The sequence below is a fragment of the Peromyscus leucopus genome, chromosome 10, assembly GCF_004664715.2.
Source record: "Peromyscus leucopus breed LL Stock chromosome 10, UCI_PerLeu_2.1, whole genome shotgun sequence".
NCBI lineage: Eukaryota > Metazoa > Chordata > Mammalia > Rodentia > Cricetidae > Peromyscus > Peromyscus leucopus.
This window is the reverse complement of record NC_051071.1, coordinates 53,148,939-53,174,957: the sequence shown is the minus strand read 5'-3', so window position 1 is coordinate 53,174,957 and position 26,019 is coordinate 53,148,939. Positions and strand designations below refer to the sequence as shown.

At 47.5% G+C, this 26,019-nt stretch overlaps 1 protein-coding gene across 1 annotated transcript; it reads right to left on the bottom strand.

Moving 5' to 3' along the window:
* Positions 1 to 124: 124 nt before the first annotated feature.
* On the bottom strand, positions 125 to 10,739 carry Chrna9 (cholinergic receptor nicotinic alpha 9 subunit). Its single transcript, XM_028882215.1, has 5 exons — positions 10,457 to 10,739; positions 10,032 to 10,177; positions 8,750 to 8,904; positions 5,746 to 6,278; positions 125 to 871 (listed from the first exon to the last, which is right to left on the bottom strand). The coding sequence occupies exons 1-5, from the start codon at positions 10,566 to 10,568 to the stop codon at positions 330 to 332; spliced, it is 1,488 nt and encodes a 495-aa protein (XP_028738048.1). The 5' UTR covers positions 10,569 to 10,739; the 3' UTR covers positions 125 to 329.
* Between the last annotated feature and the right edge of the window lie 15,280 nt (positions 10,740 to 26,019).

Here is a 26,019-nt window from a genome sequence, read left to right as displayed (position 1 = left end):
AATCTAAGCAGAAAAGTTCTCTTTTGTTGTCTGCAGTGATAAAGAGATAAAGAATTAGGTCAATTTGAGACCCATTCACCTTTATGGGAGGCTCTAAAAAGGGTCTGTCACCATTTCCTCCTCCTTACCCTTGAAAGCTCGGCTCTCCTGCCGAATTTAACCTGACACAGAGCTAGGGTATGGATTGAAGTTAAAAATAAAGGCATACACAACATATTCCTAAATTATATATGAACAGCAACCAGACTCAAACATTAGAACAGGTCACGGGGGAATTTTATTGATTGTTCCCAAAGCTCTAGTGCCAAGCGACCCACTCCTTGCTTCCCCTAATCTGCCCTTGCTATGATCAAAATGGTCATGACAAACACCATAGCAAAAAAAACCCACATGAAAAACCGGTCTATGACTTTGGCCACCTTCTTCCACTCGCTGCCCTTGGAGGTGGTGGCCCTGTGGTCTTTGAGACACTTGGCGATGTACTCGATATTTCTCGTCAGCCCTTCATAGCGTGCACAGGAACTATCAGTGTTCTGGGGCGCCCCACCCTGGCACCCCAGGTCATTCTTTAAGAGTTTGCCCCTTTCCTTCTTTCTGGAAAGGTCTTTGTGTCTGGGTGTTTTCAGGTTGGACCCCGGGAGTGTGCTGTAAACCTTCGTGATTTGTTCCGGCTCCTGGCTGCGGCGGGGGCTGAGGCAGCTGTCACCCACATCGTAGACAAACAAGATCCTGGACATGTATTTCAGGATGACCACCTTAGCCCAGCGTGGCACTGGCCGAGCCTCGGCCCCGCAGAAGTGGATATTCATCACCATGATGGTAAGGGCTGTGGAGGCCGTGATCAGGGCCATGGTGGCTATGTAGTATTTACCTGCAATGACAGTGGGATCAGCTAAGTGCAATTTCATATTCTCTTCGTAGTTGATGAAAAAGAAACAAACGCCTTTCCTAAGAAACTGATCTACCCTAGTGGCCACCAGTGGAGACTTTCGAATCTCAAGTCCAGCGTCGTCACCCACTAAACTCAGAACTAAGCCTAAAATTCTGTCCAACTCCAGCTTCACGCTCCATAAAACAAGTGTAATAATATTATGCGCCTTACAATATAGTGAGGTGTAGCATAAATGATACCTGCAAAGTATCAGTACCATCCTTGACTCTAGTTTAAAAGGTTCACAAATGTTTACGGGGATGTGAACAAACATCTCCACAAACCAGCACCAAATGGCTTAGACCCCTTCCTAGAATACCTCCAGGCCTCGTTGTTATGGGACCCAACTACTACTGTGTGTTTTTCCAGACAGGGTTTCTCTGTGTAGCTTTGCACCTTTCCTGGAACTAGCTCTCTAGACCAGGCTGGCCTCGAACTCACAGAGATCCGCCTGCCTCTGCCTCCCGAGTGCTGGGATTAAAGGCGTGTGCCACCATCACCCGGCACGCCACTGACTTTGAGTGCGATTTGATTACATAAGGCATTCAAACGTTCCTGAAAAGGGGAAATGAAGGAAAGACTTGGGAAGGGTACAAATTCATGAAATAAAATATTGAACAACAATAACAAAAACAAACAGACAAACAAACAGCAATTAGAGCCGAAGGATGAGGAGATGGTACTGTGGGTAAGGCCACCTGCTGTGCAGTCGTGAGGCCCGGAGTTTGAGTCTCCAGCATCCATGTAAAAAGCCAACTGTGGCTCTTTGCGCCTACGACCCCAGCACTGGCGGGCAGTGGCAGGTAGAGCCCCAACCTCACTGACCGGCCAGCCTAGCTGAAAGGGACACCTCACTTAAGGGAGAGCCCCTGCCTCGATACAGTGAGATGCAGGGCAAAATGGGGAGAGGGCCTGCTCTTGCCTCAGCATGACCCCGAATGGGAGTGCCGGACACGAGCAGCCACCCCAGCCCCACCCTCCTCCCAAGGATGATTGACACCTGCAATCTCAGCTTCTGGGGGTGGGGTGTGTGGAGGGGAGGTAGATGCTTGTGCCCAGGAGGTGAAGGTTAGCCTGCATAACGTAGAAAGAGATCCTCTCCAAAAAGAAAGAGAGGAATAAAATGGGTGAATCTTTAAGAAGGCCGCTCATGGGGAGAGCAGGGGAAGGGAGCCTTAAGAGGCAGGAGCCAACTTAATCCTAAAACACAGCGAGAAAAGGAATAGTGACTCGTCTCTCTTAGAGACACATTGGGAAAAGCTTTTTGTAATGGAATTTCAAAATGTCTTTTAATTTATTTACCATTTTTCTTTTCAGATAGACTCTCTTGTCAGTCCCAGCTGACCTTGGATTTGTCAGGCAGCCTAAGTTGATCATGAATTTCTAATCCTCAAGCCTCCACCTCTTAAGTGCTGGGGATTCCCGGCATGCATCACTGTACATACTTATTTATGCTAGGCAAGTGCTCTACAAACTGAGCTATACCCTCCTCTTCATGTTTGTTTGTTTGTTTGTTTGTTTTTTAAGATTTACTTATTTACTATGTATATAGTGCTCTGCCTGCCCGCCTGCCAGAAGAGGGCGCCAGATCTCATTACAGATGGCTGTGAGCCACCATGTGGTTTCTGGGAATTGAACTCAGGATCTCAGAGCAGCCAGTGCTGTTAACCTTTGAGCCATCCCTCCAGACTTCCCCTCAACCCCCACCCTGGACAGGGTTTCTCTGTGTAGCCCTGGCTGTCCTGAAACTCACTCTGTAGACCAGGCTGGCCTCGAACTCACAGAGATCCACCTGCCTCTGGCTCCCGAGTGCTGGGATTTAAGGCGTGTGCCACCACCGCCTGGCTCCCATAGTGTCTATTCATTTATTTTTCAGTACTTGGGATTGAATTCAGGGCTTCCTGCGTGTCCGACAAGTGCTGTTCCACTGACATATATCCCCGCTCCCTAGAGTGTCTTGATATATCATGAAAAAGGAGGTTCTCATTGAGGAATCCAAAATTCGATACAGGAAAGCCCATTGACGTAATTCACACCTTAATGGGGTAAAAGAGGAAACTCACATAGTTATCTTAGAAATGGAGAGGAGACGCTTGGTAATTGCCTTGCCTCGGACAGCATTGGCAGGCCTGTAACAAAGGAGCTGTGAATGAATCTGCTAAAGACAGAAAACAGAGTAGAGTTTGTTAGGTAGCCTGTGATAAAGCTGTATCAGGCAAGACTGACTGAGAAGCTGCAGAGGCCGGCTAGGGGCGGCTTTCATGTGGTGGGGAGTTGCGGGGGGGGGGGGGCATCAGGCAGTGCTCAGTGTCGTGGAGACCCAGGGTTATTATGGTTAGCGATAGCCTGGCCTTGCGGTAATTCTGGTCTTGCCCTGAGTGGGAAATGGCTCAGTGTGACCTCCCATCCCCAGCTCTAAACCAGTGCCCAGAGTTTTGCAGCCATGGCTTGTTATGATTAATTCTTCCTGGTGTTCTGCTTGGAAGCAGCAGCGGCCTTGATCTCAGTCCAGCTTGACCTGAAGCAAAAAAAAAAAAAAAAAAAATGGTCTTGTTCTAAGGTTAGGATGCCTCAGCACAGTTATCCATCCCAGAAGGGCACTCATAATAATGTTTAACATCCACTTATTATTTATTAAAAACTCCAGATTAACTATAAAAGGAGTACGGGCCAGAAACATGCACGAAATGCTACTTGTCATCCAGAAAATGTAAACATGTTTGCGTACTGTGAGAACAAAAGAGCTGAGGCCGTGGCTAACACGCATGAGGTCCTGGGTCCAAGCTCCAAGCCCAGGATGGGGTGGAGAAGAGGGCGGAGAGGGAGAGAATGGGAGCCCAAAGCTAGGCAGCACTTGGGAGGCTGAGGCAGGAGGGATGAAAATCCAAGTCCAAGGCTAGCCTGGTGGCGTGGTGAGATGCTGTCCCTGAGAGCCGAAGGCAGGGAGTACACTTCACAGGTGCTACAGATAAAACGCTGTGGCGTCTAACAAATGTCCTCAAAAATCCTAAAAAGACAAATCCCACGTTACCATAGAAACGATTAATGCTCCCCAAATTCGTGAGTCATCTCTCCTTAGAAACTCGTGATTGAATGTCACTGCTAAGGAAGAGAGGGGGACCTGTCAATGATCCCACTTCAGACAGAAGTTATCATTTCTGGCTTGGTTTGGGGTTTTGTTTGAGATGGGGTATTGTGTAGTTGAGGCAGGCCTTGAACTCCCAATCTTCCTCCTTCCACCCCTGAGTGCTGGGTGACAGGTGTCTGTCACCATGCCTAACCAATGTCACTCATTTCTGTCTCCAGAGAAGTAATAAAAGTACTAGGATACAAGATACCTATACTTTTCTCTATTAGTGAGAAGAAAACCTGTGTTTATTTTAGGAGGAAAGTGTATGTGTGTGTGTGTGTGTCTGTGTGTCTGTGTGTCTGTGTGTCTGTGTGTCTCTGTCTGTACGTATGTCTGTGTGTGTGTCTGTGTCTTCGCAAAGAGACATAAAAGGGAAAATACCCAAATGTGGTAGTGCCAGTCCCAGTATGTGGAAGGTGGAGGCAGAAGGATCAGAAATTCAAGGCCAGCCTCAGCTACAGGATCAATTCCAAGTGAGCCTGGGCCACATAAGACCCTGTTCCTCCAAAAAACAAAAATTAAAAAGGAAGACGTCTCCATAAAAACCAATGCATCACTGTCCGACTATTGGGTAAGTGGATTCTGTGGAGAAGGAACACAGCACGCGGTGACTCTTGTTCTCCAGCCCCTGAGTTCTGGGACTTCTCCTGTGCCTTATCTTAAGGAACTAAGACTAAGGTGGACTTCGGGTCCCAGTGAGCATCTAGGATGGCAGCAAGTCGAGGTGGTGTTGGATTGGAGGGTCTCCTCGGTGGCAGGGGCAGGAGGTGTTAAATGTGGTGGAGGGGACTCAGAACAACGTAGGAAGAGAAGCAGGCATGGCAGTCTCAGCCTCCGCTTCAACCCTGGGAGGCAGGTTACATTACTGCAGACTGTTGAAAATGCCTTCTGGGGGCTGGAGAGACGGCTCAGCTGTCAAAGGCTAGGTTCACACCCAAAATAGAAGAAAATGTGTTCTGCTTTACAATGATCAGATTCCCAAATCCTGGCCAATGATGCTAACACGTTGTTATTATTATTATTATTATTATTATTATTATTATTATTATTATTATTTAGATTTTAAAAATAAAACATTTAATTTTTGAAAAGATTGATAAAGCAAACCCCTTGGGCACAGGAACCTCTGCTCTAATCAGTGGGGGAGGGGAGCTCTGTGGGGTGTCTGACTTGAGTGTCCAGCTCAGCTTCCTGTCACAGTTGCCACACTTCCTTTTAAGAAGAAAGACCTAGAACTGTGAACAGAGAGCAGAGGTCGCTGTTAAGCTGCAGCTGGAGTTCGATCGGCAGACGCTTGTCCAGCATGTACGAGGCCCGTTTGATCCCCCAGTAAACAGTTTGGTGGAACATATCTGGAATCCCAGCGCTCAGGAGGTGGAGTGGGGAGAGACGGAAAGATCCAGTTCTTTCTTGGCTAAAGAACAAGTTTGAGGCCAGCCTGGGCTACCCACTATTAAACTCTGTCTCAAAAACCCAAAACAGATAACTACAAAATAAACAATTGTTCCTTTGGAAACCTGGAGACCGTGAGACCCATTTAACTCCAACAACCCACACCTAGAGGCCAAGATGCCATCTGCAGGCACTGAGTGGATTTCGTGAGCCCATCAGGCCAGTCGCTTCCGTCTGAGGCATACACACCATCCCGGGCTGCTACAAAGCTAAGCTGCAAGCATGCACTCACCTATCAGAGGCACGTTTTCTGAGGCTGGCATGATCTCTGCCACCATTAGCTGAAATACAGTCATGGCCAGCAGGATGGTCACTCCCAGAGAGACCTTCTCCCCAGAGGCTGCTGGGAGATAAAAGCTCAGGGGAGCCAGGAACGAGATGAGGACGCAAGGGATGAGAAGGTTGACGATGTAGAAGGAGGACCTCCTCTTCAGAAGGAGCGTGAAGGTCACGTCTGGGTATGGCTCCGAGCAGCAGCCATAGGAGATGACATTCTTCACGGCAGGCATGCCGTGGACCTCCCATTCCACGTCTTCAATGAAGTCGGAGAGATCGCCGCTGTCCAGGGCGTTGAATATGTCCACCTGGTTGCCATTGTAGGTCCAGGAGCCGAAGGTCAGGTTGCACTGTTGGCTGTCGAAGGGGAAATAAGTGACATCAACCACACAGGAGCTTTTGGTGATGGCTGGCGAGTCCCAGGTGATGAGCCCGTCGTACCGCAGGACCACATTGGTGTTCACGGGTTCCGAGGACTCATCGTCAGCCCTGGAGAGCAGGTGGGGACAAGGACAGGCACTTGTTCAGGAGCCTTGCTGACTTACCCCTGTGTCTGTCACTTTAGCAACCTTGGCAGTGAGGCCCCTTTCTCAGTCCCTCTGGCACGTGAGTTTGGAATCACTTCCAAGGCATCCTTCTCTCTCCTCCACCTCCTGCCACTGCTCTGGACCACTTCCCTTACCATCTTCCATTAAACATCTCTGATGGGTTCCTTCCAGCCCGAATCAATGCTACCCATGATCTGAACATCCAAAAAGAAGGGAGTCTGTCAGCGCTAAAGTCTGAGTCTCTAGTTTCATCGCTGCCATTTGGAAAACATAGAGGGGAAAAAAACCATCCATCCAGAATATTACAGATGTTCGCTAATTCTCAGGATATCTTCTCTTATTTTATCAACATCTGCCCCTGCTATTTCTAGGTATGAAAACTCTATTTTCTTTAGGGAGTTAGTCTCCCCTTCTGCTCTTACAGGGCAGAGGCACCACCGGCATGAGCTCAGGAGCACACAGCTTACTTCTCTAGTACACAGTGCTGGTGCGGGTTTAACTTAGTGATGTGTAAGCTTGCAAAGAAGCATTTTGATAGTACTGGTCACTGCAGTGCCCAACCGAACCAAGAAGCCTGTTTGTTCCCCAGGGAGAGTTGGTAGAGCCGACAGAAAATGCTGAGAGATCATCTATGTCAACTGAATTCTCAGATCTCACTTTGTGGATCAAAGTGGCGGTGGATCCCATGAGTCATCTTGGAGAGAGGGTGGGGAGGGAGGGAGAAGGGGAGGGGGAGGAGGGGGAGACAGGGTAGATTCTTAAATGTTAGCTTGCTTGGAAGGCGTGTGGAACATTCCCCTGGTCACTTAAAATGAGGAATGGACCTTTGGGAGGGCTCTGAGTAAGGAATGAGTAAACCCGAGGCTGCCACTCAGGACCGTGGCTCCCTTAAGGAATCTTCATGACCACTAGGAGGCTCTGCCCGAGGAGCCCTCCCCTAGTAGCCTCCATTTTTATCTGAACAACAAAAGAACCCCTCTCAACCCACAGGAGCTCAGGTTCCAGGAGAGAGAGAGAGAGAGAGAGTGAGAGAGAGAGAGAGAGAGAGAGAGAGAGAGAGAGAGAGAGAGAGAGAGAGAGAGAGAGAGAGAGAGAGAGAAGCAATCCTGTGACAAACTGCCAGGAGATGGAGACATTGAGCTGGAGTTGGGGCAAGAGATCTGGCTCCTTCTGGCCAGCAGCACCCAGAGCCCTCTGGAGCTTGTAGAAATGCAGATCTGCAGGCCCACCCTACATCTACTGAATTCGAATCTGGGTTTTGTCGAGATTGGTAGGTGGTTTCAAGTATACTTCATAGTTTGAGAAACATGAACTGGACCTACGTACACAAGGGCCCTTGCTCTGAGAAAAGGAGCCAAAACAGTCCCAAGATTCCACCTTCCCTCCAGTCTATAGTCTGAAACCCACAGGGCAGGTTCTAGGTGACCCATCCTATCTAATCTTAGTAACATTTCTGGCACCTAATCTTCGGACCATGAGCAGGTTAAACTGTATCTCCAGAAATTCTCACAGTGGAGTCCCAGCTTCTCTAGCATCCCAGAATGCAACCTTAAGTAAAAACAGAACTAAGTTGGAATCGTGGTAAACTTGGGAGCCAAGGCAGAAAGATTGCCAGATCCAGGACAGCTGAACAAAACAACAAGATCCTGTCTTTAAAAACAGAGGATCAGCCAGGCGGCAGTGGTGCACGCTTTTAATCCCAGCACTTGGGAGGGAGAGGCAGGTGGATCTCTGTGAGTTCAAGGCCAGCCTGGTCTACAGAGTGAGTTCCAGGACAGCCAGGGCTACACACAGAGAAACCCTGTCTCAAAAACAAAAACAACAACCAAAAACACATAAGAGGGAAGAATAGAGGGAAAGAGGGAAGAGGAAGAGTTATTGTAGATACAGTGAGTCAAGATGTAGCTCATGCTGGAACAGGGTGGCCACCTCAGTCTGTACCACGTCTACTCACAAGGGGATTCGGGGACAGGACACACAGAGAGATAACTCCCTTGTGAAGACGAAGGCAAAGATCAAAGTGATGCTTCTGCAGCTCGGGGGACACAGAGGACAGCAAACGCCAGAGCTGGGGAACAGAGCACGGAACAGGTTCCTGCTGGCAGCCCACGGACGTGTTCATCCTCCAGCCTCCGAAAGTGTGAGCTGACCAGAGTCTCCCCTTCAAGTCACCCCGTCTGTGCTTATAGCTTATTCCTTAGAAGACTAACACTGCCTCCAATCCTGCACCTGAAAGGGAGAATATAAAATTTGACAGCCTCCTTCCAACGCTAGGCTTTAATCTGAGATTTGGACTAGGAACACAGATTGATGCTCCATGTGCGCTCTAAATGTGCCCTTGACGTCATGTTTAAACTCCTACTAAATCAGCAGGTTCATCGCAGGGAATCGTCTGGCTGGAGCCGCACTTACTTGTTGTATAGGACGATGTCCGGCCTCCACACCAGGTCGCTGGGGATCCTGATGGAGTCCAGCCCATCATACTGGTCTCGGTCCCATGTCAGATATGCGTCGTGCCAGGTTTGGCGGATCCACAGGTAGGCTGTCAGAATCTGATTTCTCTCATCCTAAGCAGTGAATCCAGATGTCACTTTATCCAGTCCACGCTTTCAGCTTTGGGATAACTTATTCTTGATAACAGGAATCTTAAGAATGCCCGTCTATTTCCAACCCACAAACGAGACCTTTTCAAAATTCTATCTGGTTGATTGATTATCAAGGCTGCATCTAATGTCTCCTTGATAGAGTGTGCAGAATGTAGAAGAGACAGGTATTTAAGACTTTATATCCTTCCATGAACCAACTGCTCAATTTTCTCTGAAAATGGATCAGCCAACAATACATTTGAGCCAGGAGTCGGGAAATATCTACCATGTGTGAAAGAAAACATCATTCAAATCTCGTAATGCTGTGCAATTAAATATTTATATGCAGGAAACCAGCCATGTCATCTTAAAACACCACCTTTCTTTGTTTTAAATTGTGATTAAATCCACATAATGTCAAAGTACTCTTTTAGGAGACTGGAGTAGAATGTGTGTACTGCTCTTTCAGGGGACCTGAGTTCAGTTCCCAGCACCCACGTCAGGCAGCCCCCCACTGCCTGTAATTCTAGCTCCAGGGGATCTGATGCCCTCTTCTGGCCTTTGCAGGCGCTGCACTAATATGCACAAACACACACACAGGCACACACATACCCATAATTAAAATAAAATATGAAAAAGCTCCATTTTAGCCATTTTATAATTGTCAGTGGCTTCCAGTAACTTACCGCACTGTACAATCCTCTCAATTATCTGACTCAAGCACATTTTCCATCACACCTGAAAGAAATCCCATAGCCATTAAGCAGTCACTGGCCCCTCCCCAAGCCCCTGGCAACCCATGCTCTGTTTTCTGTCTGAATGGACAGACCTATTTTGGACACTCATGGGTAGAATTGTACCACATGCAACACTGTTTCTTTTGACTGCCTTCATCTGTTAGAGTTTGTGGCCAGAACTGTAGGCGATTAGATATTATTTAGTGAACTGACTCATTCGATCTTCCCGGCTCTCTTTCCTCCTGCAAGCTGGTACCCAGAACTGCCCACGTCACTCTCTTCCAAGGTCCCCTCAAGACACTCCCTTTAGAAGCAAATGCTTGTTTTCACTGTAATCCTCTTTCCAAAGTGTCGTCATCAACTGTTACTCACCATATCCTTGATCTGAGAAAGCGTGATCTGCAGTGTGACATTCAGGACTGTGTCCGTATCTTCTACCGGGCGCAGGGCATTGGAGTAATCTTCAAAGAGATCGCTAAACAATTTCTGAGCGTATTTTCCATCTGCTGTTTCTACAGCTGCTCAAAGAAAGGACCCAAATCAGCATTTCAAAACAAGAACGTCGCAGGGATCGAAATGGGGGATATCTTCACACTAGCTAGAGACAAGTTTGGAGTGAGTGAATGAGTTCTTTTTCTGGCTGGTCCTATCTACTCCAATCCTCAGGAGTCAGAAAGAGGTACGAACATGTCTGTGTGTGCTCACATCTGCTCTCCTGTCTTTCTGATCCTACCCCATCTCCTACCAAAGAAAAGGCTCTAGAGGAGTCCATATGGAGCATGGCACTAGACTCTCACCTCTGAGTCCAGAAGCAGCAAAATACATCCAGCAAAAGGAGATGCAGGAATGGGGACATTTCATCTTTTCCCGACCTCCAGAATGCCCCAGCCAGATAACAAGGACTTTCATCTATGGAGGACACAAAGGGCCCTCACTGCCACAGTCACGTAACAGAAGGTGACTGCCTGCCCTCCCCTCTGGTAAGCTGAGACTGCAGCTCTAGTAACTATGATGCCAGGAGCCGGGGGTGGGATGGGGGAGGGGAGTCAATGCTGCTCTTGGCGGGGGTATCTTAGCGCACAGCTACCTTCCACCCAGACCAAAGAAGAAAAGGAGGAAGCAGGGACTGAGGGCCACACCTGACAACCTAGAGACTCCATGTAAGCAGGATGGGAGCTTGCTACACCTGCCTGCCACAGTTGGATTCAGCTTGGGTGCAGAATCCAAGGGGAGTGGAATGACTATAGACAGACACAGAGCTGACATCCAGAGACCACCGCTGCCCTTCTAGTAGCATTTGAAGGGGAGGAGAAATAGCTGTCTGGTCTCTAGAACAAGTAGACCGTCGAGTTTCTTCTATCCCTGTTTCTGATCACTTCTTCCATTGTCCCACTCCGCATGGATCTTGCAGAGTAAAGGGGTAGGAATATAGGCGTGAGACGGTCTGCCGCATGGGAGAAGTTTGGTCCCGGAGGGAGCGGCAGTGTTTCGAATTAGAGTTGGAGTCAAACCCCTGGGTGCGATACCTACTCGAACTGGCCCTACAACTCTGGACAAGTCTCCCGGTCATTCTGAGTGTCCCTAAGCAAACTGACTAGGGAAAATAACAATCCCTCTCCCCAAAGCTACCAGTCTACCCCTGTGTAAACAGGACAGCCTCGAGGACATGCTAGAGATTTACGTCTCTCTCAGCTTTGCAGCTTCAGAATGTCTCCATCTCCCCAGTCAACCAGGCTCCGCAAGCTCTTACAGCAAATGGTTCAAAGGCTAACCAGATCCTGTGAGACTAACTTCCAACCGACATGATATCACCACACTGCTTCTCCTTTTCACTGAAGTGCTATTTTATAGCATTTCATTCACTTTTCACATAGCTAATTTTATGCACAGTATGAGTGACGCGCGTGCGTGCGCACACACATACACGTCAATTTCCGTTGCATCTGTAGTCCAGGAGCTCATGGTTGTTCTCTTGTCTAGGGGAGCTACCTGGAGAACCAAACTAAGATAACCTGGCTGCCTGGGATCAAAGCAAGGAAATCGGATAGCACTACTCGTTCAGGTTACAGGTAGATAATGAGTCACTCCATCCCTCTTCAGGAAAAGGTCTCCCATGTGGAACAGACATCCAAGCCTGAATGTGTTTCTGATTGTCCACCCCCCTCTGTTCTTTGAGAAGACATTATTTCCCTCTCCAGTCTCACTCATTCAGTGACACAAATCCTAGGCCCTGGGACCATGCTTCCTTCAACAAACAACTGCCCTCCAGCATCCAAGGCTGAGGGTGCGCTTGGAGTTTTACTTAACCCTTCGCTTTCCTGTGGGGAAGCCAAGGTCCCGAGATGCACGCTGGCTTGCTTCCAGCAGCTAGTGGCTAGTGATGGGATCCAGGCCACTACCCCAAACTACTGTGCTCACAACATGAACAATGCCTGCCCTGGTTTTTTAACAGTATGGCTTTGGCCACAGGGGGGAGTGATAGTTCACTTACAGGCTTAAACTCTTCCTGCCTCACCTCCGGTTTCTTTTATTCTCCACAGTACTCTGAGCAAGAGGTGCTCAGGGAACCCTTGGTAGCAGCTGCCCTACTGGCTGCTTTTGGTTACTTGTGGCAACTCTGTTCGTTCAGTGGGTCACTTAGAATTAAAAAATAATAATAACGACGATGAGAAAGCTGATGGTCACCTCTTAATGCTAACAAAGTGCTAATTAAGTCAATGCTTAGCTAACTAGTCAATTACTTATTTTTTTGGCGGGGCGGGGGGTGGGGGGGGTGGAGGGTGGGATGGGGTGGGAGGGTGTCGGGGTGGAGAGAGGGTTGCCTTGAGGCCAAGATGCTAACGAATACAAAGTAAACTTACAAATTCTATATTGCTTCTCATCTCTTGGCTAAGACCAAGTGTAAATTCCTTCCAAGAATCATGATGGGAGAGCTGGAGAAATGGCTCGGCAGGTAATGCATGTGCTTCAAGCACAAGGACCTGAGTTCAAATCCCCCGAGCCCACCCGAAGCCAGGCAATGCAGTGAGCATCTGTATCGCTGTGTTCCTAAGAGGTGGAAACAGGAGGACCCTCTGGAGCTCGTGGGACAGCAGTGAGGAGCAGAGACCCTGTCTCGAAGTAGGAGGAGCAGCACCCAAGGTTGTCCTCTGACTTCCAAAAGTGTGCAGTGATACACATGTGCCATTACTCACAGGTAAACGCATGCACACATACATATGCATGCACGCACAGTATATACACATACATCAAACACACACACACACACAGACACACACACACACACACACACACACACACACACACACACAGACACACACACACACACACACACCAGGACAGGGGAAGGGGGTATGACTGCCTTCCCAAGGCCTGCTCATCTTCCACTAAACTGCTCTCTCTCCATCCAAGCCATACCGAAAAAGGGGACCTGGAACTCTTGCTTCCAGGACATTAAGTGGCAGAAGAAATTAGTTGAATTTACTGTGCAAGATTCAATAAGGCTTGAAAGCAGGCAGATAGCATTAGAGATGATTTTTTTTTTTAAATATGGACTTGCTATATAGCTGAGGCTGGAACTTCTGACCCTTCTGCCTCTACCTCCCCAATTCTGCGAATTTCTAGAGTTGTCTTGAGAAGTAAATTAATTACTTCATGGGAAACTCTAGAAACACTACTTGATTATAAAACTGTAGCATGAATCTTAGAAGGTCTTATTAATAAAAACAAACCTGGAGCCAGGTATTGGGGTGAATGCTGAGAGATCAGAGAAGCAGAACAAGCCACAGCTTCCTCACCTCGTCAATTCCTCGGCTGATCCTGTTTCCTCAAACTGGAAGCCTCTGAGTCCTCATCCAAATGGACCTCAGCTGAAATGTGCTGCTCAAAGCCTAAAAGCTTAATCAGGCTATAGTTCCTGGTCCTCACGCCTTAAATACCTCTCTGCTTCCTGCCATCACTTCCTGGGATTAAAGACTCTTGTTACCATGCCTGGTTGTTTCCAGTGTGGCTTTGAACTCACAGAGATCCAGATAGAGCTCTGCCTCTGGAATGCTAGGATTAAAGGTGTGTGTGCCACCATTTTCTGGCCTCTATATCTAGCAGCTGTTCTGTTCTCTGACCCCAGATAAGTTTATTAGGGTGCACAATATATTGGGGGACACAATATCACCACATAAAACTGTTAAAAAGTAAGCATTACTGGGGAAAGCATACTCTATATATCTATATCTAGATAGATAAATACATATAAGCTATAGTTAAAACTTATTTATTTATTGTTCTCCCTTCAATAACTCTCTCTCTCTCTCTCTCTCTCTCTCTCTCTCTCTCTCTCTCTCTCTCCCTCTCCCTCTCCCTCTCCCTCTCCCTCTCCCTCTCCCTCTCTCTTCTACCATAAATGTCTCAACAGAACTGGTTAGAGAACAATTGTTTCATTTGACAAATAGCTTGTATTTTGGGTGGGAGAGTTTCACTCCTGCTATTTTCTTGTCCTTTTTAAAGATTTATTTTTTTGTTTATGTGAATATGTGTATGTGTCTGTGTGAGTGTGCATATATACCTGCGTTCCCCTCAAGGCCAGAAGAAGGTGGTTGTGAGCCATCTCCCTGGGGTGCTGGGAATCAAACTCTGGTCCCTGGAAGAGCAGCAAGTGCTCTTACCTGATGAGCCATCTCTCCAGGCCTTTCCCCACACACACACCACAGCAATGTTAATATTATTGTCAGCCCACAGTAGAGTTGTTCATTTATTTTTGTAATAATATTTGTGAGTGGGTAGGAGGTGTTGAGACAGAGTGTTTTATGTGGCTCCAGGTCAACCTTGAACTCCTTTGTAGACAAAATGGTACAGGCATGAGCCAGAATGCCTATCGGTGGCAGTGTGTACGCTTTGAGTTACCCAGTCTAAACCTATCACAGAGATGAGCAAACCCTTTCTCTAACAAAAACAAAAAGCCGAACAGCAAATATTTTCAGCTCTGTGCCATCTGGTCTCCTTAACAGTCACTCTTCCTGAAGGTTAGACCGAGAAAGCAGATGAATCGCAAAATGAATGAGTGTGCCTGTGTTCCGAGAAAATCTTATTCACAGTCAGGCACAGTGGCTCAAGTATCTGTGATCTCAGCGTTCAGGAGGCTGAAGCAGGAGCATTTCTGGATTGCAGCAGGTGCCAGGCCAGATATGTTTCAAAACAAATGAACAGATATACAGACAAGGAAGGAAGGAAGGAAGGAAGAAGGAAGGAAGGAAGGAAGGAAGGAAGGAAGGAAGGAAGGAAGGAAGGAAGGAAGGAAGGAAGGAAGGAAGGAAGGAGGCTGGAGAGATGGTTCAGCTGTTAAGAAACTGACTGTTCTTCCAGAGGTTCTGAGTTCAATTCCCAGCAACCACATGGTGGCTCACAACCACTTATAATGAGATCTGGTGCCCTCTTCTGGCCTGCAGGGACACATGCAGGCAGAATACTATATACATAATAAATAAATAATTGAAAGGAAGGGAGGGAGGGAGGAAGGAAGGAAGGAAGGAAGGAAGGAAGGAAGGAAGGAAGGAAGGAAGGGAAAGAAAAAGAAAGAAAGGAGAGAGAGAGAAAGAAAGGAGAGAGAGAGAAAGAAAGAAAGAAAGAAAGAAAGAAAGAAAGAAAGAAAGAAAGAAAGAAAGAAAGAAAGAAGGAAAGAAGGAAAGAAAGAAAGAAGGAAAGAAGGAAAGAAGGAAAGAAGGAAAGGAGGAAAGAAGGAAAGAAAGGAAGAAAGAAAGATCTTATTTACAAAAATAGGTGGTGGGTCATGGTTTATTGCCCCCTGATGCTGGTCACTGAATTCATAAATCCACATAACTGTACTCAGACAAAGTGTGCTCAGGTTCAGTGCCCCATGAAGAAGGGGCATCACCTGCAGGCAGAGGAGAGTTACAGTGCCCACCCTGGCATGGTAAGGTGCAAGGCTGAGCCAGGGTGGACACTCAGCACCTCTCAGCCCCTTACTGGCACCATCGTCTATACAGGCTCCAAATATAGGAAACTTTCTAACAAAGAGTTCGAAACACATGGGCCCAAAGAACGCACAGCAGCCCCCCATGTGTTGAGTGAAGGCTGTACAAACCTCTCCTAGCCATTAGAGTGCCAGGCGAGGAATTAGAGTCCTCCGATATTGGTTATATGCCTAGCGACGTTAGGAACTGTGTTCCAGCTGGTCCAGGGGCAGGCAGCTGTGGAGAAAATCGGAGTGTTCCAGAAGTATGTGTGAGTCTCTCCGGGACCCCAGGAATCAGAGCCCAAAGCTGGGAGGATGGGATGGGCTCAGCTTTACTGAGGTAAAGAGTCCCAGGGGGCTGGTGATCCCCCTACAGCTTTCCCCTCGATTGTACCCCGATCCGTTGTCCTGGAGGAACTGCCAGGTAGAGCAGAACAGAAGGGAGGGAGGGAGGGTGTCTTGGGAGCAAGGGAGCATGGGTGCGTATTGCATTGCTCTGGATAAAATCATCCTCACTGGCTGTAGAGCTGCGTCCACCTTTATAGCTTCAGGTGTCTAAGCAACACTCTTCCCACAATGCCTGGTGACGCTAGAGGGGTGCAATGGACTGGGCACCCCATGCTGCTGAAATCCAGCAAGGCAGGCTTGCCCGGGGTTTCTGAGAACCATGAAGGAAAAGCCCCATGACCTAAAATAAACTTGGTGAACATGCCAGGCTTCTGCTCTTTTTCTCCCACCTCATGCTGTTCTGCCACTATATACTACATATTATATGCTGTGTGCTATATGCTATATACTATATGCTATACACTATATACTATATACTACATACTGTATACTGTGTGCTATATGCTATATACTATACTCTGTACACTATATACTATATACTACATACTATATACTGTATACTGAATACTATATACTATAACCATACACTATATACTACATACTATATACTGTGTGCTATATGCCATATACTATACGCTATACACTATATGCTACATACTATATACCGTATACTGAATACTATATACTATAACCATGCACTATATACTATATAAATACTATAGATAGCAGACCTATTCAAAACTGAATTTATGGAGCTAGAGGTTTATGGTCAAGTTGGAGGGGGGGCCGATGCTGGGGAGATGGCTCAGTGGTTAAGGGCACTGACTGCTCTTGCAGGGGACCTGGGTTTGACTCCCAGCCCCCACACGGCAGCTAACAATCATCTGTAACTCCAGTTCCAAAGATTCCTCAGCTCTGTCCTTCTCGGGCAGCAGGCACACACATTGTGCACAGGCAAAAATACCCTTACATGTTAATTTTTTTGTAAATGTCAGCATGGATAGTTTATTCTGATATATCCCTCTCTCTTTGATTTAGAGATGGTGTCTTCTCCCTGCATCTCCACAGCCTTCCTCCTGTGTGTGTCTGGATCATAATCACTTCTTCTAGGGACACTAAGCAGTTTGGGTTTGAAATGTCTGACCTCTGACCTCTGACCTCTGCCCTTCTGCCTGGCTCGTACATCTTTGCTCCCCCACTTTAAAGTATCTTTTTTAAATCTTATACTGAGTCTCAAGTAGCCCAGGCTGGTCTCATCCATAGCTGAGGATAGCTCACTCTTAATCTTCTGCCTCTACCTCCCAATTGTTGGGATCACGGGTGCATGCCACCACACCTTCATTTAACCTTAATTCCCTCTTTAAAGACAGTTTCCAATATAGTCATATTTGGGGGGACTGTCAGGACTTCAAATATGCATCTGTGGGTACACAGTTCAACACCCAACACTCACATCCAATCGTCAGCAGGTGCTCGCTGTCCTATAACATGTCTAGAGCCCAGCCACCTCTCACGCTCTTCCCACACAGCCGGGTTCGAGCCATTGTCCCCTAACTCCCACCAGCCCCTCCATGCCTGCCTCTACCGGCCACGCTGTCCCCACAGTTCTGATCCTCCACTGTCCACTGAGCTATCTCCATGGATTTTCATCTGAGAGTGGAGCCCTACCCCCATAAACCTCCTGCAACACTGTCCCTCACCTACTCCACTCATCCCGACAGTCTCCTCGATGCCCCACAGACACTCCACACCACTCTTGTTCCAGGCTTTGGCTGTTCTGTCCCCTCTGTCAAGAGTATGGTTAGCCGTACCCTCTTGGCTCCCTCCCTGCCGTCTTGGGTCAGCTGCTAGGCCGCCATGGGAGAAGCGCCTTTCCGAGGTCCCTGTACTGCACACCAGCCCAGCCCTCCTTTCCTCTATTCTCCTGATTTTTTTTCCCTTCACACCCAAGAGCAGCCGAAGCATGTGCCACATTTATGTACTTGCTTATCATCTGTCTCCCTACTAGAAATTAAGTCCCAGGACAGAAGTGACCACATCATGTTCTATACTGATCATATATGTATGGATTGTACAAGTAAGTCATGCGTAGAATAAGAAAAGGGAGCTAAGGAGTCAAAAATTGGGAGAACAGATGAAAAACAGTTGATATCTTTCTTATTATCTATAAGATTACCGAAGTACATCTCCTCCTCCTCCTCCTCCTCCTCCTTATCTTCCTCCTTCCTTCCCTCTTCTCCTCCTCATCCCCCTTCTTTTCTCACTTACACTGGGGTGTTATTTAGCCTTACACTCAGCATATTGCTGTGTTATATTTTAACCTGTGTCAGGCAAACTCCCTTGAGCACATGAACACAGATTTCACCTTTCTGTATGCAACTGTGCATCATAGATAGTCCTACCTCAAGGGGAACCCCACCAAGGCCAATACCATTGGTGCAGAATTGGGCCCAAAGGCATCCCCCCCCCATATCTCTGCTGACCCTGATGGAGCAGAAAGGACGATAGGACACAGTAGAAGTCCTGTGGCCCAAGATCAAGTCATAGGCCCATCATCTATTAATTGTGTGAGTAATAACTCCTGAGACTCATTTTTACATTCACTTAAAAGGGATTATTGTGAGGATTCAAGAGAAAACAGATGAATTGCCAGGCACATACTTGGCATATGGCAAGCTGACGACAAAAGTTAATATGACGTCCCCTGCTAAGCCACACGGGCTCTAGGACGCAGTAAAAACTCCACTTAGTTGCCAAGAAAAAGCCAGGCTCATGAAGGGATGTGAGCAGGTGCTAAGGCCCAGGCAGTTTCTGGGTCAGGAGAATGGTGGATACATGATCCTGGGCACCTGATCTAGCCAGGCTCCGATGTCTGTGCTTTGTCAGAAGACACACTGTTCACCCCGAGGTCCCCTAAGGGAATAGAGCTGTGCAAGGTGAGCACCTCTGGTGTCCCGTACCGTCTGGGGTCTTTCCTCACTGTGGGCTGAGAAGCACTTCTCCTTGGGAACATTCTAGCTGCCTCGTTAGCGGTTCTTCAACGTCCAGTCCTTTCTCACCCCGCTGGCCGTACTTCCTCTTTTCACAGCAGACTGTGTGGTCACAGTTACACGGTATTTCTCCGTTGTTTGCCATCACCGTTTCTTGGAGGACATTGCAAGAGTTGGTGGGGTGGATGATGTGGGGTGGATGATGTGTCAGGAGGAGACAGACCCTCCTGTCTCGTTCACAGGACCAGCCTGCTTCAAAGATGTTAATCCTGGGGAAGAGAACTAAGGAAACACAAGACAGAGCCAGGCAAACCCAACTGACCCCCTCCGAGGGTATTTTGTGACTAGCTCCTAACCCCTTTCTCAACTGTGTATCCCCTGATGGGGTGGTTTGAATAAGAATGGCCCCCACAGGCTCATATTTGAATACCTAGTCATCAATGAGTGCCACGCCTTAGAAGGAATAGGAACTGTGTCCCTGTAGGTGTGGTCTTATTGGAGGAAGTGTGTCACTGGGGGTGGGCTTTAAGATTTCAAGAGTCCAAGCCAGATCCAGGGATGCTCATCTCTTCCTGCTGCCTACGGATCCCAATCTAGAACTCTCAGTTCCTTCTCCAGCACCATGTCTGCCTGCATGCTGCCATGCTCCCTGCTATGATGACAATGAACTAAACCTCTGAAATTGTGGTCAAGCCCCAATTAAATGCTTTTCTTTATAAGAGTTGCCATGGTCACGGTGTCTCTTCACAGCAATAGAAACCCTAAGACCCCTAAGAAGCAACCCATCTCCCTGGCCCATTTTGTACGGCTCCTGTAGAGCAGCCGAGACTGATTGATTCATGAGCTGATTCATTCCTCACGCTTTGGAGACTGGGAATTCCAAAAGCATGGCGCCGACCTCTGGGCCTGTTACTACATTACAGCATGACAGGGTGTCTTCTGGCACGAAAGTGGGAGTCTGTTTGTTAGATCGTCTCTTTTCCGCTTCTTGTAAAGATAGTAATCCTGCCACTCCCCCCTAAAAGACCTCATCTAACCACAAAGACCCTCCTCCTGATACCACTGACATATGAATTTGAAATGTAAGTTTCAGGCCGGGGAGGTGGTTCAATTGGTAAAGAGCTTGCTTCCCAGGCTTGAGGACCTAAGATCCCCAGAACCCAGTTAAAGACACACACACACACACACACACACACACACACACACACACACACACACGACCAGCAGATGTGGTGTGCACTTGTAATCCTGGTCCTGAGGAGACAGAGCCATATGTAGCAGGAATTGTTAGAAGGTCTTATTAATAAAAACAAACCAGGTATTGGGGTGAATGCTGGAAGATCAGAGAAATAGAACCAGCCACAGCTAACCTCGCCTCACCAACTCCTCAGCTGATCTCGTTTCCTCAAACTGGAAGCCTCTGTGTCTTCATCCGAATGGGTCTCACCTGAACTGCTGCTCAAACTCCTAAAAGCTTAACCAGGCTCTAGTTCCTGGTCCTCACGCCTTATATACCTTTCTGCTTCCTGCCATCACTTCCTGGGATTAAAGGCATACGTCACCATGCCCGGCTGTTTCCAGTGTGGCTTTGAACTCACAGAGATCCAGACGGATCTCTGCCTCTGAAATGCTAGGATTAAAGGTGTGTGTGCCACCATTTTCTGGCCTCTATGTCCATCTAGCGGCTGTTCTGTTCTCTGACCCCAGATAAGTTTATTAGGGTGCACAATATTTTGGGGAACACAGTATCACCACAGCCATAGGACTATTTTGGTCAGTCAGTCTAGTCTAAAATTCTGGGCCACTAAGAAACTCAAAAACAGCGATAGATGCTGCCTAAGGAGGAGGAATGACACTTGAAGTTGTCTCCTCTCTCTCTCTCTCTCTCTCTCTCTCTCTCTCTCTCTCTCTCTCTCACACACACACACACACACACACACACACACACACACACTGAGACACTCAGAGGGTAAAGTGCTCACTAAGGAAGCCTGGCGACATGAGTCCTGGCCTTGGAGCCCATGTAAAGGTGGAAGGAGCGAACGGACTCCACCGAGCGCTCGAACCTGCACAGACGCCCTATGGCCTGTCTGTGTCCCTCCCCCAAATCATACAGACAACAATGATAAATAAAGTGCATCTCAACGTGGTTCAACATAGAGAGAGTCAAATTTCCAACCCATGAGCTGTGGGGAACCTGTTCAAATCACAGCAAGCCCTTAGGCAGAAGCCTCTGGGGAAGAAGGGACAGGAAGAAGGTGTGTCGTCGGGGATATGTGGGGGTGGGGTCCTGCAAATAAGGAGGAGAACTGGGAGACCTAATTCTGATTTTTTTTTCCCTTTTGGGCTACTTTGTAGCATTCTGTTCTCCATTCAGTCTTTCCTGCCATTACCACTGATCCAGGCTGTGTACACCTGATATGAGGGAGAGGAGACCAGAAAGGCTATAGTAAAGGCAAGGCCACTGTGTGGCGGGGCAAGGGGAAGGCTCCGCTGACGTGGACGAAGCAGGCCAGAGGCCGGACCCTCTGTGTGGTAGCTGTTCTCAGTGCCTGAGCTGAAAGAGAAAGTCAGCAATACTGATTCTGTGTTTAAAACGTTGGTATCTCAGGGCTGGAGAGATGGCTCAGCGGTTAAGAGCATTGACTGCCCCTGCAGAAGACCAGGGGTCAGCTCCCAGCACCCACTTGGTGGCTCACAACCATCTGTAACTCCAGTTCTAAGGGATCTGACTCTTCTTCTGACCTCCCTGAGCACCGGGCATAAACATGGCCCCCATAGACTCATACATTTGAATGCTTGATCCTCAGTTGGTGGAACTATTTGCAAAGAATTAGGAGGTGTGGTGGTGTTGGGGTAGGTGTGTCACGGGGTGGGGGGCATGTTTTGAGGTTTCAAAAGGTCATGCCATTCCCAATTAGCTCACTCTCTGCCTTGTGGTTGTTGCTCCAAGATGTAAGCTCTCAGCTACTGCTCCAGGGCCATGCCTGCCTGCCTGCCTCAGTACTCTCATGGACTCTAGCTCTCTAGAACTGTAACCCCGCCCCATAAACTCTTCTTCTATAAGTTGCTTTGGTCATGGTGTTTTGTCATGGTAATAGACAAGTAACTAAGACATTCATGCATGTAAAAAATTGCTGATATCTTTTATACTGAAATGTTACATTCAATTTATCTTTTAAAAATAGTGCATTAAACCAGGCACAGTTAGCTCTAGCTACCTGGGAGACTGAGGCAGGAGGATTAGTTGAGGACACAAATTCCAGACCAGCCTGGGTAACATAATAAGATCCTACTGTGGAAAAAGGAGTGAGGATGGAGGAGAAATTACACTAAAATTATATACAAAGCTGTGTATGGTGGTCCATCTCTAATCCCAGCACTTGGGAGGCAGAGGTGCAAAGGTTCCTGGGAGTTGGAAGCCACTCTGCCCTACATAGTAAGTTCTAGGCCAGCTAGGGCTACATAGAAAAACCCAGACCAAGCCGGGCAGTGGTGGCACACGCCTTTAATCCCAGCACTCGGGAGGCAGAGGCAGGCGGATCTCTGTGAGTTCGAGGCCAGCCTGGGCTACCAAGTGAGTTCTAGGAAAGGCGCAAAGCTACACAGAGAAACCCTGTCTCGGGAAAAAAAAAAAAAAAAAAAAAAAAAAAAGCAAGAAAGAAAGAAAGAAAAAAAGAAAAACCCAGACCAATCACCACCACCATCATCATCATCTCTATTCATTACTAATATTTTTTGCACCCCTTAGATTTTTCACTCAAGCCAAATGCCTCTCTTGTCTCCCCCTTGTCCTGACCCCAATTCAGTACAGACCTGGCTAACTCACCCAATGAATGATCTTTTTAAAAAGTTGGGACACTCTAGAAATCATCTAACAGAATCAAAAGTCTATTTGTTTTAAATATAGAACAGCAATCCTACTAAAAGAATTGGAACAAAGACTGCAATTCTCAACCAATGCACCAAATTTGAGGAGGAGTTTCAAATTCTTGATGGTCTGACAAAGCCAAGGTACTTTGCCTTGCCAGCCACCAGGTGTCTCTGTACACTCCCTGCAGATCTCTGCACAGGGCACAGAAAACTGTCCTCAGTGAGATCTGCTGTTTTAAACCTACCTAAGTAACAGCTTTAAAACACCAGCCTGACATATAATCGCTCGAACTATCACGTCTACAGCAATCCATCCATTTATCTAGGATTTCTGGCTAATAATCAAATGCTTATGACAATGAAATCTATCAATTGATTTAAGCTGAGAAATAGGTTGGACTCTATTTGTCCTAATCAATATATTTTCTAGAATATTCCTGCTTCCTCTTACCTTATCCTCAGCCAGATCAATGTCTACCCAAGTACAATTCTGTTTGACTGAACAGAATATTCCAGAAGAGCCTCAGAGGAGCAGTTATTCCTCTGCTTTGGAGGACTAAATCTCAACCACTCCTTTAGGGTGGGATTTAGGTGTGTGTGTGTGTGTGTGTGTGTGTGTGTGTGAGAGAGAGAGAGAGAGAGAGAGAGAGAGAGAGAGAGAGAGAGAGAGAGAGAGAGAGAGAGTGTAGTGTGCATGCTTTAAGGTAGGTGTAGCTTAGCAGATTCCTCTGAACTGAAATATTCCCTTGGGAAGAGAGAGGAAGGCTCATGAGACTCCAGAGGTAAACGAAATGTCACATGACAGGTAAAGTAGGAACTTGGAAGATTCTAGAAGACCCCCTCCCCAGCCTTATAGGGCAGTAAACAACTGCTGGGGAGAAGATGCTGGTCAGCCAAGCTGCAGAGGGATTTCTCCGACCTGTCAAGCTGGCTGCAAAGCGTGCTGTGTCCAGGCTTGCAGCTTTTCAGTGATGCAGCTGCTTTTTGGAGTCATCTCTTTAGGTAACCCTCACCCACACCTCCTGTAAATAAACCCAGTCAGCACTCATGACTCACCAAGACATTGGTTCACCAAACTAGCTGGTACTTTGGTCTGCCACGGTTTCCCTTTGTGGTGTGAGCAGACTTACATGAGTGTGTTACATCAGCCTGGGAAACTGTCTTACATAACAGTGGGTTCCAGGGATTGAACTCGGGTCTCCAGGCTTGCCTGGTAAAAGCCTTTACCCACTGAGCCATCCTCTTACCAGCTCTAGGGTGGGAAATTGTGAAAACACTACACAAACCATTTGCCTGGTAAATGCATGCCTTGCAAAGGGCTGAACACAAATGCCAGCAAAGCCGTGCTGACCACTAGCCCTCTGTTTACAAGGCTTGGCGGCCATCCTCTCCCTCGCATCCCATCCAGCCCCCAGGAGATACACTATCTCAGCTCACACTGTTTCCCTGACTGGAAGTCTTTCTGCATTCAGTCTGCAAACAAGCCCTTCGGTGGTCAACACCCTTGAGGTGGTTTGAGTGAGAATGGCCCCCATAGACTCATATGTTTGAACACTTTGTCCCCAGTTAATAGAACCCCGTGGGAAGGATTAGGAGAGTGGCTTTGTCGGAGGAGATGTGTCCCTGGGGGTCGGTCGGAGGAGACTTTGAGGTTTCAAAAGACTCCCGCCATTGCCAGTATCTCTCTTTCTCTTCCTTGTGCGTGTGGATCAAGACGTGAGCGCTCAGCTAGTGCTCCGATGCCATGCCTGCTGCTGTGCTCTCTACCATGATGGTCCTGAACTCTACCACCCTCTGGAACTATGAGCCCCGTCCAATTCTTTCTTCTACACGTTAGCTTGGTCATGGCATCTCTTCACAGCAATAGAAAAGTAACGAAGACAACCCTTCCTGCAAAGGCTCTTGGGAAACATTGTCAGTGACAATGTTCCTTCTGCTTCTCCAGCTTGCTCAAGCCGCTGTCCTTGCTTTAGGAATTTCTGTTCCAAATGAACCATAGGAGCAATGGCTGGTCCTGGCCACAGGGTATTTGCAATGGCCTCATAAGCCTGCAAAGAGGACCTGCTAGAAACTGACCTTGTGTGGCCATTTCTCTGGGTTTCCATGGCAGTAAAAACTCTCTGCAGGTTTCCTCCTAACTTCTCAGGCAAATCTTCCTTGTCCATGCCCCTCGATGTTGGGTTTCTTAGGACTGAGTCCTAGGCCTCCCTATGTGCGTGCCTCTGAAACCCTTAGTAGTTCTGATGGGACGTGTGTCCAAGGGAAGAGTGTAAGAGCTGGCCCCAAGGTGACGGATTGATGGCATGATTTTCAAATGACAGTAGCACTTTTAAAACTAATTTTAACCATTATTTCTACAGTTATGATAAGCAGTATCTTCTCTCTGCCTTTTACGGTTTCTCATTCACTTAAGATCCAATGAGCACATGCTGTGATTTTAACTAAATAGATAGAATTTGAGGCTTCCTCTCAATGCCTAATCATTTGAGGGGAAGTCATTAAAAAAAATCTTAAATTTCACTTTACTGGTTCTATGTGTACTGTGTAAGTGGGAAAACGCTGCTTAGAAGAATGCAGTTGCTTAATAAATTAAGGAGAAAGTCGTGTTGGTCTTGTAGAGGACCCATCATTTAAGTGGGAAAATACTGCTTAGAAGAATGCAGTTGCTTAATAAATTAAGGAGAAAGTCGTGTTGGTCTTGTAGAGGACACATCATTTCCTGCTGGTTCAGAAGTTAAGTTCCCTTTTCCTAGAATGCACTTCCCTCAATCTCCAATGCCAGCTTCCGGGCCATGTGCTTAGTGACTCTTTCTTGGTGACTTCCATGACAGCAAGGGCAGTTTTCCAGCATTACCTTTCTGCCCGTGTGAAGTGTCTAGGGTTTTGGCAGTTGCAGGAAGCAGGCATGGAGAGCTGTAAGTAACCCGTCCACACCACAGGACAGGGCCAGGAGCGCGGCATCTCTTCCTGTGAACCCATAAAAGCAGTCATGTTGAGTTGAATGAGCAGTCACCTCCGATGCAGAAGGCATCACTGCTCAGGCTCTCTGTTGTACTCTGCGGGACAGGGACTCTCAGCTCTAAGAAGAGCTGGGGCAGGTGTTTCCACGCTGTTTCCTTGAAGGACCAATCGTGAGAGGCCCCTGGAAGTGAACCTAATAACAGTGGTTAAGAGACCCTGA